General features: G+C 40.0%; 1 protein-coding gene across 6 annotated transcripts in view; it reads right to left on the minus strand.

Annotated features, from left to right (window-relative positions):
- The window catches only part of ATP11A (ATPase phospholipid transporting 11A), a 150,837-nt gene that overhangs the window by 55,386 nt on the left and 81,543 nt on the right, over positions 1–13,908 (minus strand). For all 6 annotated transcript variants that reach the window (XM_066236820.1, XM_066236822.1, XM_066236825.1 and 3 more), the window contains exons 3-6: positions 10,085–10,174; positions 8,969–9,049; positions 6,309–6,416; positions 1,895–2,023 (exon numbers count right to left, since the gene is read on the minus strand). In XM_066236820.1, the coding sequence (XP_066092917.1) occupies positions 1,895–2,023; positions 6,309–6,416; positions 8,969–9,049; positions 10,085–10,174 (408 nt within the window). The remainder of the gene's footprint in view (positions 1–1,894; positions 2,024–6,308; positions 6,417–8,968; positions 9,050–10,084; positions 10,175–13,908) is intronic.

Consider the following 13,908-nt stretch of genomic DNA (forward strand, 5'->3'; position numbering starts at 1 on the left):
TTGGAAATTTTTCTTTCTTTTCTTTTTTTCTTTTAAATATTTTCCAAGTGACAGGAGAGGAGATAGAGAGACAGACTCCCACCTGCACCCTGACCAGAATCCACCCAGCAATCCCCTTCTGGGACCGTTGCTCTGCCCATTTGGGGCCATGATTGCAACTGAGCTATGTTTAGCACCCCAAAGCAGATGCTCTGTGGAGCTATCCTCAGTGCCCAAAGACAATGCGTTCAACCATTTGAACCAATTGAGCCATGGCTATGGGAGGAGGAGAGAGAGAAAGAGAGAGAGAAGGGGGAGAGGATGGGAGGGGAGGGATGGGGAGGGCAGAGAAGCAGATAGTTGCTTCTCCTATGTGCCCTGACCAGGAATTGAACCTGGGACATCCACACGCTGGGCAGACACTCCACCACTGAGTGGAGGTCTGTGGGGGGCCAAACGGCCGGTGGGGGGTGAGGTGGATTTTCTATTTACACCCTTGCAAGATCCCCTGAAAAACAGGTTAATCGTTATTATGAATGTGAAAAGTGCAGGAGTCCGACTCCCCTACTCTCCTTTGACGAAAAGGGCTTAGATCTATCCAGCCCCCAAACCTAACCAAATGCACAGAAATGACACCAAAGGGCACACATTTAAGATGCTGAGCACAACACACAAAAGGTCAAAGTAAGTCACATATTCTAATATCTGCCAGTTCTGGTCTGCTATAAAATTTTACCCTGAGAAAACTGATACACCTGGAGGCCTGCAGCATCTGTTTACTAGTGATGCTGAGACACATTTGAGCAGCGACACCTCTCTCGTGGGACGGGGTGGAGAGGGCAGCCCACTGGCAACGATGAGTGTGTGTGTGACTCCATTTGTGTTGTTTATTTATTACACACTTTATTTGTACAACTTGGTTATTAGAGAGAATGATACGAGATTTAGAGATGTTTACTGTCAGGAGGGACAGGAACATAAACTCCCCACACTCCAGAGGCCAGAGGCAGGTTACAATAAACACCTGACAATCAACCAGGGATTTCCATTCCCAGAATAATTGTGGGTCACAACTGCTTGTGCCAGAATGTCAATTCTCTGGGGATATACTACATAGAAAATGTGACAGTAAATGCTGAGAAAAAACTTTATTCAAAGATACCATGAATTATCCATAAAAGAATGGTATTTCCTTTAGCATTTTTGCAAAAGAAATTTCTCTCTCCCATCCTAGAAAGTATCTATATTCATAGGTACTGTTTAAGCATTGTGTTAGAGTTGCAATTTTGTGAGCTAACGCCTTAGAAAGGGTTGAATTCATTGATACATTCTCATTTTTATAAACTCCTTGGAAGCTTCCAGATTTTTAAAATAATGAAAACCTTAAAATCAATAGTGATATGTTCTATCCTTTCATGATTATTAATTAAAAGTTTGTAGCATCAGCAATAAGTACAGAATTCCATACTGAATGTAAGAAATTAATTATAATTTCAGATATTATTAAAATATTTTAACAAAAAGACACTCATTGACGTCACAGTGAGGCAAAATCTAGATTCATGTATGACTTTTCATGTAATTCTGGAATAGTAAAGACACTAATTTTGACTGGTAAAATGAAAACTTTCAAAATTTCAAAAATATATTCACTACATCCTTAATTTGGAACCTCCACTAAATGAAGCCATTTCTGTTACCTCAAGATAGTTGTTACATACACCGAGGGGGGGAAGAAACAAGTAGAAAATAGAAAGAAGCAAAAGCTGGGAAAAGATATGGCCAGCACCACTCCCTGGGTTTTCATTGAAAATACTGAATTTCCAACCATGAAGTGGTTTCTAGCCACACAAGCACAGCTGGGATGGAAGGGAAGGCACTGCACGGGGTCTCTGATAAAAGAAAGGCACATTACTTTGTGACTCGATTCTCCATCTAAGCTGGCAGTTGTCACGTGGCAGGTCCCGTCTCCACGGCTGCTGGAGAGGAAGATCAAGTCACAGGGGAAGGTCTCATCCTCCTTGACCATGACAATGTCCCCAACCTGCAGAAGGACAGCATCATTACGTGAACCCGTCTCCGTGCAGCAGTCTTCTTTCCCTGAAGTGTCAGTTGGCACTCACAGACACCATTATGGTATTTGTTTACAGGAGCCACTGTAGATACTAATGTGATTCTAGAGAAAGATAATTTCCCAGGCGTTCTGCCCAACCCAAGATGGCCAGGTGAGGTTTCAATGTACCAATTTTAGATCTGTGAAGCATCAAAGTGCATGATGATTGAATATTTTGCAATGGAAATATAGACAATCATCCGTAACAGGATTATCCTTGATTCAGCCCAACAGGATGAATTCTAGTGTTTCATTAATGTGTCCACGTGGGAATTATTCTTGTAGGAAGATGCTGATTTAACACTAGGTGTCCTATAAACCGGGTATGAGAGTTCTAAAAGCTGGCTGAACAAAAGAACCAAGACACTGCCCGTATCACTCAAGCATAATTAAGAATAAAGCAGAAGTAGCAATCACATTACAAAAACTAGAGCAAAAATGAGTCATGGAATGTTTTTCATACAGATTTTTAAATAAGACAAAATCATCCATTTCGGTATCATCACCAAGTAAGAACAACATCTAAATGACCTCCTAGGAATACCCTTTTTCTCCCATTGTGACTTTAGATGTTGTGTCTAGCAGGTAAATGACCATCAAAACCCCACAAATCAGGGTGACTAGCTAGAGGGTTTAAAATCCTTCCAATCACTTGGATGTTCCTACAGTTACTTGCAAGGTGCTTCCAAAATCAGGACATCACCATGCTTCTCCTTTACTATAGAAGGAGTTCCCTGTCAGTCCATTATTGACCCAACTGAGTGTCCAACAACTTAAAATTGGAGGTTTATTCTTCAAAAAGATCTTTCGGTTTAGTGAAATTCCTACTAAAATCCCAATAAAGATTTTTGTAGTCAGGGATAGGCTTAAGCTAAAATTTATCGGGAAAGGTGCAGACTCTGATAACTACAACACCTTGAACAGGGAGAGTGAAGTGCGGGCGGCATCCCTCTGCCCAGCTGCAGGCTTCCCATGCAGCTGCAGTACCGAGGGCTGTGGTATGGAGGGCTGGCACAGCGACCAGTGAAACAGAGCAGAGGACAGTGGCGCTGACCTACATAGATATGCTTCCTGACTTTTGACAAAGGTAAGAAAGCAATTCAACGGAGAAGGAACATCTTTTCCAGCAGATGATAGTAGAACAATTGGGCAGTCATAGGCAGGGGGAAAAAAAAAAAAGGAAACTTTGCCCTAAACCCCACATTTTACATGAAAATTAATTTCAAATGGATTATGAGCTAAAACTATTAGGGGAAAAATTATAGGGGAACATCTTTGGGCTCCAGATGAGGCAAAAAGTTCTTAATCTTGACATTAAAATTATGATCCATAAAAGGAAGTCAATACATTGGTTCCCATCAAAATTTAAATTTTTTGCTTTGTGAATACCCCATTAAGGGATTTCTGACAAAGGTCTAACAGTTAGAATGCATGAACTTCCAAAATTCATCAGCAAAAACCCTAAAGTAATCCAACTAGAAAACAGGTGAAAGACACGAAGAGTTTTTCCCTCCCACAGAAGAGGATGTACAAATAAGCACATGGAAAGATACTCAACGTAGTTGTCATAAGGGAAACGCAAATTTAAACCACACTGAGATATTTAGAACTTAAAAAAAAAAAAGGCAGTGCCCAAACTTTAGTTTGTGCTGGTGAGAAGGTGGAGGAGCTGGATCTGTCACACATTACTGATGAGAATGTAAAACTATCCAACACTCTGCGAAATTGTTTCGCAATTCATTTTAAAATTAAACACGGATTTACTAAATGACCCAGCAATTCAACTCTTGAGGTCTGATGCCAGAAAAATGGAAACTTTATCTACACAAATGTTCATAGGAGCTTTATTCATAACAGCCCCAATTGTTGAATGTAAGTAAACTCTGTTCTACCTCCTACCATGGTCACATCAGTAAAAGGAAGGAGCTGCTGATGCACACACCTGGGTGAAATCAAGGGAATTACGCTGAGCGAACAAGGTCAGTCCCAAAAGGTTTCAGAATGCATGATTCCATGTATGTAATGACATTCTTGAAATTACAAAATTTTAGGTTGAACAAATTAAAGGTTTCTTTTCTAATAGCTTTGTGCATTCTCTTAAGGCCTGAGCCATTCTGGTCCATGAGCGATGCCTAGTCACTAGGAGAGCCTGATCTTTTTTCCTTATCTCACATAGTTGATTTAGAATCCTCTGGTTAGAACAGGCTAGATACAGAGTATACACTTCCCATAGGAGATCAATGCATTAGAAACTCAATTTTCTACTGGTGGACACTCTTGAGCTCTGTTTTCTAAAGAAAGAGATGTTTGTTAAGTTACAAAGTGCCAGTTACAAGAATAGTCACGGGGATCTAAAGTACAACATAGAAACATAGTCAATTATATTGTAGTAACTGTGTATGGTGTCAGATGGGTACGAGACTTATCAGGGTGAACACTTTCTAAGTTATCTAAATGTGTAATCACTGTTGTACACCTGAAACTAATATTGTATGTCAACTCTAACTGAAAAATATTTTAATAAAAAAAAGTACAGAAACTCCGCAGAAGAAATATAGTTGTTCAAGGAAACTGCATTTCGGGCCTGGCCTGAGGGAGCCTGCTAACATGTGTACGGGACCCCCACTGCTGTTTACAAGGCTGTGAGGCCCATGCTCCCAGCGCTCCCCTCTCTGACCCCGCGACCACTGGGAACACATCACCAGTAGAGGCTAAGGGGAGCGCAACCAGAATTGCTGAAACACCAGGGCAACAAAATTCCAAAGCAAAGAAAATGTTTAAAAACTTAAAAATACATACAATAGTGTGTTTAATACTCATAACATCTGGAAGTAGGTTACCAAAGATGGATCGCATGCTGATGACATGGGAACAGGCCTCTTGATGTGTGTGTTTTTTTTTAAATTTATTTACTCATCTTAGAGAAAGAGACAGAAACCCTCATTTGTCGTCCACTTAGTTGTGCATTCATTGGCTGCTTCTTGTATGTATCCTGACCAGGGATCACACCTGCAGCACTGGCATACAAGGATGATGCTCTAACCCGCTGAGCTACCCGGCCAGGGCCTGAGGGGTTCCTGTATCCTAGACCCTGACCCTCCCCTGAGACAACCACTGCTCCCAGGCCGACGGGGCTGCCTCTCTTCCGGGAGCGCCTGGAAGCAGAGGCCCACTTTTCTGTCTCTTCGCACAAGGGCAGGCACTGCTTCTTCAATGCAACTTCCTGGTGCCCCCACCACGATTCCGGCCGGGGAAGCAGTCCAGAGTGACAATGAGGGAAGGGGGGTGGGGGAGAAGAGGTGTGGGCAGGTGACAAGGATTGGAGAGGATGATACGAGGACTCGGGGCGCCACCCCCCCTAGGTCACAACTAAACGTTACTCTGGAACAAACTGTAAAGATTATACTTATCATTTGTACACATATAGGTGCTTCTAAACGGTGTGAATGTAACCCACTTAATTTAAGCACATATTTAAAAACATAAAATGACATAGCTTACACTAAGTCATTGGAAAAAATTAAAATGAAACCTTCAGTGAGGTTTCAGAGCCAATTTCTGTAATTTCCAACTAGCGCAGTTTATATTAATATGATTTTACTTTGTTCTAAAACAGACTTTCTAAAAGTGTTTAGAGCTTTCCTTGTCTTGACCGGTTAGTATAATCCAGCGATTTTCAACTGGTGCGTCACAGAACTTTCAAAGCATTCAATAGGTGCCCATTCAGTCAGGGGCACTGACCACTTTACTCTTAGATTGTCAAATAAAAAAATGACAACAGCCAACCCAACGCAATTTTTATGAACGAATTAAAATTATACCACTTTTTAAAGTCAGATTGGTAAAAAAAAATATATAATGAATTTTTTGGTGTGGTGCAGAATTTTAATAACTAGTTTATGTGTGCCATGAGATGAAAAAGGATGAAAATCACTAGTATGACTCATAAACTTCAGATAACCTTGGTGGGGCTGCTGATAGTGGGGGAGCCTCTTTGGGGGGGTATACGGAACATTTCTGTACCTTTGGTTCAATTTTGCTATGAACGTAAACCTGCTCTAAAAAATCTAGTTTATTAAAACTTAACAACAAAAAAAGAAAAGGACAGCGTAGGAGTTTGCCTGAAATATTACTTCTCCAATAAGAAAACCTGTTACATTTTTGTTTTAAATTGCTATTGGTTTACAGCCAGTCAGATGTGTCGGTTGCTCCTTACTCGCAGCTTGCGGCTCTGCTTCCGAACCAGCTTGCCGTGCTGGATAAAATGGACGGGGCACTGGTTCATGGCATTATCCGCTTTATGTCGGAGCCAGTCTTCATAGCCCTGAGGAAAAGAAAGAATCCCATGTGACAAGTGAGAGAAACCAGAGTCCCTCAGCTCTGCGCCAGTCCTTCTGGACTTGGCTGTGATGGGCCAGTACTGTGAGTAAGATACACAAGTGCTGTGGCCGGGAGCCCAGTGGTCCCCATGCTCCCAGCCAGGTCCATGAGAAAGACTAATGGGGCCACAGTACAACCAGCAGTCACCTTTCATTCTCCTTTTCCTCACACCTGAAACCCACCCACCGGTAAGTCCTAGCAATTTTACCTCAAATGGACTCTAAATGCCCCACTCCTTCATGTGCCTTGGCTACCACAGTGATCAAGGTCCAACTCTTCCTTGAACTCCAGAAGGTGGGCCCTCCCTGGATTGAATGGGGACATGACTAGCCCTGTCATATCTGGGAGCCCCAACTCTAAACCATCGAAGAGGGTTTTCCCAAACTTTCTCCTGCCTAGACATCTGTGGAATGGTCATTCTCAAGTCCACGGTGGTGACATGCCAGGCAGCTCACTGCCAGGGGGCATGGTTTGGGGCCCCTAAGAGGCCAGGGCCTGCTAATGGCCTGAGGTCTGGGGCAGAGGTCATCTGGGTCCCCTTCCACTGAGTTTCCCTGGTTCCCAGTCCAAGGGAATGTAGCAGAGAGGCCCCACCACCGGCACTGCAATGCCCTGCAGCGCACATGTGGGTGCTCTAGAAGCGCACGGCTTCTCGGCGCCTGCCTCCTCCCTGCAATGTCTTGTTCAGCCTTATCATCTCTAGGGTCTACAAAAAGCCACTGGACACAAAAGAAGCTCCATCAACATATGTAAAATAAATGAATAAGGGATATGTGTTATGTAGGACATTAGGAAAGAAAAACATTTTTTAATGATATGCCTGGACTATGTTCCACCCAGTCTTTCTGGGTCTTCTGCCTGGTTTTCTTGTCTCCACTCTGCAACTCAGTGCAGGAGGATGGATTTTTTGAAGACAAATCAAGACATAAATAAAAGAATCAAAAATAATTTCCCCAAATCAGTTTTCACCTTTTATATTACAAAGGTGTTACGTGGTCTATGAACAAAAATAAGAAATACATAAAACACACCCCCAAAACAGAAACTAAAAACGCCTTAATTTTATCACTCCACAAAGACTGTTAATATAGAAATTATTACTATAGCCATATAATTATATGTAACTCTAATTCTAGCCTATGGGGGTGTAGTTTATCAAAATTAGAATCATACCGCACACACTATTCTACTTCATGCTCTTGATATATCATGGACATTTTTCCATAGCAATTGGGTTGTAGTTATAAATATACTTCTGATAAACTTCTTTACAATTCTATTTTTGTGCACATGCATTATATATTCTTAGTATCAATTCCTAAAAAGAAAATGTTTGAGTCAAAAGATGAGTAAGATTTTTTGGCTTTTAAACTGAACAAAAGTCCTCAAGACACCTGGCACTAATTATATTTCCACCAGCTGAACTTAAATATTCTACCTTGAAAAGCACAAGGCAGCCTACATACTGTATATCGCCTGACTATGTCTTTTATTGGATCTGGCCACCCAGATTCTTAGCAACTGAGTAAACAGCCCGATTCACTTTGTGATACCCACAGAAAGTTGGGTATAATTCTCCAGGCACATATGCATTTTACCGATTGTAACAAAGATAGAAAATTACCACTATTAGATGTTCCTAGTTCAATCCAGACACTGGCTCAAGTGCTGGAAAAGCAGCCTGACCTAATTCTTATAACTAACAACTCTGCTAAATTGTTTTGGTCTTAAATAAGCACAATTTCAAATGCTTTCAACTTTAAAAATCTTCCCCCAGTAAAAGAAAACACACTCTTTCCAACCAAGAGTTTGGGGTTTTCTAGATTGATTAACATGCCTTTTGAGTTGGGTTTCGCTGGATGTAAAAGTGCATTTGAGTTAAGGATGATGAATTACTTTTTCTCTGTAATATTTCCCAGCACATGAAAGAAAAACCAGGTGGCTAAAAGAGCTGTCTGCACCTCCAGATGTGGCTACACATCTGTACCCATGAGCTGTCATGTGGTGGAAATTTTCTGAAACTAGAGAGTAGTTAGGGTTGCCACACTAACCTGGCTAAATGCATAGTGGAAATAACTACGACACGTTCTTTTTACTGTTAGTCACTGGCTTTATCCATTAGGACCAGTGAGTTGGGAGTTAGCATGTTCTTTATGAAGCCACATCCCAGTCTCTCTGTAGGTACCAGATCCTCGCAGTTAAGAGGGTCGAGAACAAAGCCAGGTTAAACAACTCATCTAAAATCAGACACCATCTCTGGTTGAGTCAGTGTGAAAACTATAGTTTCTTCCTCAAACTCACAGGGCACCAAATTAGCAACTAAATTATATAATCTCTATTATTTTAACTCAAGTATCAATCTAAAAAAGTTATAAAAATGAATTCTAGAACATAAAAGTTTTTTGTGAACTAGCTAAAACAAACTTTGCTTTGGATAAGAGGCAACATCATACAACAAAGATAATGACCTTTTTCCTCTGTCTGCAAAATTCTTACCTGTTTGATAGCTGTGACAGTAATGACAAAGAACAGTGGAAGTCCGCTCGTTACTGGACTTGTAGGTGTATCAATAATCAACTGCAATGAAAAGAGTTGTAGAGCCATTTTCAAAAACATGTATGAGTGACATTAGACAGACTGGTTGTCCCTGTTATACTATCCAACATTTGCTTTCACTTATTTTAAATTGCTTTCCTGATACCTCACTACTAGAGATAAATCAGGTAAGAAGTAATCATCCTCTTTTACTATAAACTGAGGGCAGTTCTTTATAATTATAATTAAGGGAAATGCTTAAGAAAACCATGTTAGCAGTGGCAAAGATGCAAGTCTGATAGCACTATATATTTCACTCTTTTTTTTTTTTTTAGCTAGAGATAAAGACAGAGACAGACAGGAAGAGAGAAAGATGAGAAACATCAACTTGTAGCTACAGCACTTAGTTGTTCATTGATTGCTTCTCATATGTGCATTCATGGGGGTGGGGGGGGGTGTCACTCAAGCCGAGGCAGTGACCCCTTGCTCAAGCCAGTGACCTTGGACCTAAAGACAGTGACCTGTATATTTCATTTTAATTTACTACTCTGCTTCTGGTGCCACACTTTACACTATCTGGATAACTTAATGTTGGGGAAATTATAAAAGTCCTTTTTACGATTGAAAAAAATTGGACTGCTGTTCTTAAAACATACCTGACCTATTGTTACTAAATTCACACCTCATTGCAATTTTCACTCTCCTTTTCTTCCTCCACTTCTCTCTCTCTTTCTCTTAACATTTTCTTTGGAGAATCTATGCATACTTAGGAAGTACAATAATGATCAGCTGGCCGTTGAATTCCTCCTAAAGATCAGAAAGCTCCTGACCCCCCGCCCCGCCTCCAGTGCTGGAAGGGAACCACAACCAACTCAAAGACAGTGCTTGTGTGCGTGTTTTAGCGTATAGGCCTCTCTAAAGCAACACACTTGTCCCTGAAGAAAATAAAGGAAGGAACTGTAGATAAGCGGCATCAAGTCCTTGTTCCTTCTTCTGAGCAAACCATAGTCGGTCACCTGGGAAAATAATGTTACTCATTTAGATTTGAGGTGGCAGAAGAAAGGTTACTGGCCTTACCTGTACCAGAAATATGATAAGAAAATAAAAGTTGGCGATTCTTCTGAATTGTTCAAATAAGTTCTTGGGTATGAAGTTCCAAAATGTGTACTGTAGGAAAGAAGAACAGAAAGGTGTCATTCTGATCACATTTTACTTTCGTGTTACTCTACTACATAAGGAGCACTGGGTATCAAAGTACACGGTGTTTAGTTTCAGATATAAAACTCAGAATTCAAAATTTAGAGTGTTTGCGGACATTTTATCAATTTGTTGACTACAAAAACAAACTGCTAGTAGAAAATGTGTTCTCCAAAAGTAGGCTATGTGAGTTACCTCGTTCCAGAATATTCAAGGTAATGCAAAGTAGCTTAATAATAGTTTTATTAAAATGTCTTCCATAAAATAGAAACCTATGATCGTTAACTCAAAATATACAAGTTTAGTATTTTTCCTTGATTGAAATTTCTTCATAAACTCTTTTTTTGTATGTGTGACAGTGTGACTAGACGCTAACAGAAAGCCAAAAAGAAGTCAGTGTTATTAGATGGTCTTGACCCAGCGTGGAGACAGTTCCTACACAGGGAGGTGTCTGTGTCAGCGCCACACGAGAGCTCTTCCTCTTTATTAAGACGGAACGGGGAACCAAGCAGGGAGAAGCGTTCGGGTTGCCACTTACTCTCCAATCCTTGCAGTTTTGCCTCAGAAGGAGACTTTCCCTAACTTTTGTGCTCAAAGCAACAATGTCCCAGATGTCATTAATCTGCAATAAACACTGAGCCTGGAAATTGTTTTTAAAATTTCATGACAAGTTTTTGCCTTTATTAAAGATAGTCTACTGCAGAGTGAGAAAGGGTTCTGTTCAAAGTGTACAGTGGCCCTGGCCCTCTGCCCTCTGTCTGTATAATAAACAGAACCTACACAGCTCCTACCAGGGCAGTGGGCTGGCGTCGTTACCATGCTGTCCAACCAAGAGCTCCTTTAATGTCAATCTCAAACACAAGTTCTTGAAAACTGAATATATTTATAATAACGAAAGCCTGGTAGGGCCCTAATATTAGCCAACATGTTCTGAATTTGGTTTTTATATCATTTCACTATATAGCCACGGTTTAAAGAAAAAGCTTCTTTGCCTAAGTTTCTGACTGCTTGCAGAGTATATAGGAAATTTCCATTTTCTATTCTAATTTACATTCACAAATTCATAATGAAGTTCATTAATGAGCAGGAAAACAAAGGAGGGTTCCACCATCCCATGACAATTATTGGCTTATTTTTAGTTTCCTTCTCAAGTTGGCCCCAATAAATTACTCCAAGAGAGTCTCTAGAGATTGAGAAATTAATCTCCTAGGTCCCAAACCCACCACACCCTACCCACGCTTATCTTCCACATATCATTTCATACTAGTCCTTCACAGGATATGTGTTTTGGAAATATCTTCTCTTAGTCAATAATTTGTCTTTTAACTCTCTTACCAATGTCTTAAAGAGTAGAAAACTAAATTTTTATAAAGTCCATCTCATCAATTTTTACCTTTCATGGTTAGTTATTGGAGCGGTATCAAAAACTCATTGCCAAACTCAAGGTCACCTAGGTTTTCTTCTGTGCTATCAACCAGGACCTTTAAATTGTGCATTTTACATTTAGATCTAATTTTGTGAAAAGTGTAAGATTAGCGTCAAGGTTCTTTTTTTTTTTTTGCACATGGATGTTCATTTGTTCCAGCACCATTTGTGGAAAAGAGTTTTCTTCTTCATTGGACTGTCTTTGCTCCTTTGTCAAAAATCAGTTAACTATATTTATGTGGATCTATTTCTAGACTCTCTATTCTGTTCGATGGAATTATCAGCCTACTCTTTCATCAGCACCACAATGTCTTTATTGTAGCTTTATATAAAGTATGAAGTCAGGTAGTGTCAGTCTTCCAGCTGCGTTCTTCTCCTCCAATATTATGTTGACTATTCTGGGTCTTTCATATAAACTTTATAATCAGTTTGTTGATATCTCCAAAATAATTTGATGGTATTTTGGTCAGGATTGTGTTAAATCTATAGATTGAGTTGGGAAGAATTCATATCTTAACAACACTGACTCTTTCTCCTCATGAACATGGAATATCTCTCCATTCACTGAAATCTTTGATTTCTTTTAGCAACATTTTCTATGTAATTTTTCTCATATAGATGTACATATTTTGCAGGATTTATACTTAAGTATGTACAAGTATGTATTACTTTTCCTTTTGGTGCTAATGTAAATGGTGTTGTATTTTTAATTTTTAATTCTAATCTTCCAGGTAACCAGCACAATTCTAGAATTTAAAATCAGTTAAATGGTTTCTTTATTATCAGGTATAGAAGAACCATACCATAGCTTTGACATTAAACTTCGTAATTTCTATATTTCACAGAATAAATTACTCTAAGTCATTACTCTGATTATTAATGTGGTAAAAAAAAAAAAGAGGGTTATAATTGATGATGTATGATAAGAAAATTGAAAACCCAATAATTTAATTTAAACATTCATGACTGCACTAACAGTAACATGTGAATAAAATAAAATGAGCATTTTATTACATATATAAGAGCCAGAAAAGTGATAATGGTGGGCCAGTTGCACATTTTTTATCTTTGTTAAGTGGTAATGACCTAAATATTTGCTTAGACATGTGAGCAAGATATAATGCAATGCACTGTGTACTACAAAGAATAATAAAATACTCTGACCCATACTCAGCGATCAAGGCTTACCTTTTGTTGTGATGCAGTCAGTAGAATAGTACTTAATAGTGGAAATCCCTGGGATTGAGCCATAGGCATGGAATAAAATGGGGGTTTTTTTTGCTACAAGAAAACTGAGAAGTCTGAGTCTATCAGAGAATGTCTCTTCTCTATAACACACATTTTGGGAAGGGCTGAATGCTACAAGACAACTAATATTCCTGGCATTTATTTCATATTACAGAAAATGACATACACCGAGTCTCTGCATCTGTTCTGTGTGTTGTAAGCTATGAGAGAAGAATGCCTCATGAGCACCTGAGCTTGGTTTTGTCCAATCTCTTCTCCTCTGTGCGTAAGTCACCTCTGGTTCTGGGTTATGCACTGAGTATGGCCCATGACAAAGAAGAGAAAGTCTCACTTGGTCTACCTTTAGTCTTGTAGTTAAAGAAAAACTCTTGAGAAAAAAGCCCTGGGCACTGTTCTTTGCCAGCTGCCAGAAAGGAAGATAAGAGCTCCGGAAACTGCCCTAAAGCCTTGCCTATTGTGTACCCACAAGTGGATTCAGCACCACTGTAGTACAAAGGACAGTTCTAAAAACATGCCGGAGGCCGGTCACCCATCTCCTGGGAAATGCAAGCAACTCATATGGAGTTCAACTTTCTCTTTCATTTATGATTAGGAGATGGGAATGTAAAAAGTAGAAAATTATGCCCCAATTCTGGATTACTGATGTTAGAAAATAAGTGAGCACCAGGATGAGCTGGTAAGAGAGGCAGTGCCGGCCCTGCAGAGGGAGTGCTGAACTCAGGGTCGGGTGCATGGCTGAAGGACTGACTCATACACTTTGTTCTGCAACTTGGTGTCTCCAGGAGTAGGCTGGATTTAATAAGTAATAATGGCCTCACAGGGTTGTTTCAGAGCTTAAATAACATGATAAACTTGGAAGTCAACAAGAGCACTGCCCATATCTAATCGGCAGTGGTTGTGGGAGACTGCAAGCTGACAAAAGTCCTCGCAGTTTAAGTCTTAAGCCAAAGGGCTAAGCTCTGCCCCACAACCTATGAATGTTTGATTAAGTTGGTAAAGGCAATTTACATGCCCTTCCCCACACCTCCATG

The sequence above is a fragment of the Saccopteryx bilineata genome, chromosome 6, assembly GCF_036850765.1.
Source record: "Saccopteryx bilineata isolate mSacBil1 chromosome 6, mSacBil1_pri_phased_curated, whole genome shotgun sequence".
Classification (NCBI taxonomy): domain Eukaryota; kingdom Metazoa; phylum Chordata; class Mammalia; order Chiroptera; family Emballonuridae; genus Saccopteryx; species Saccopteryx bilineata.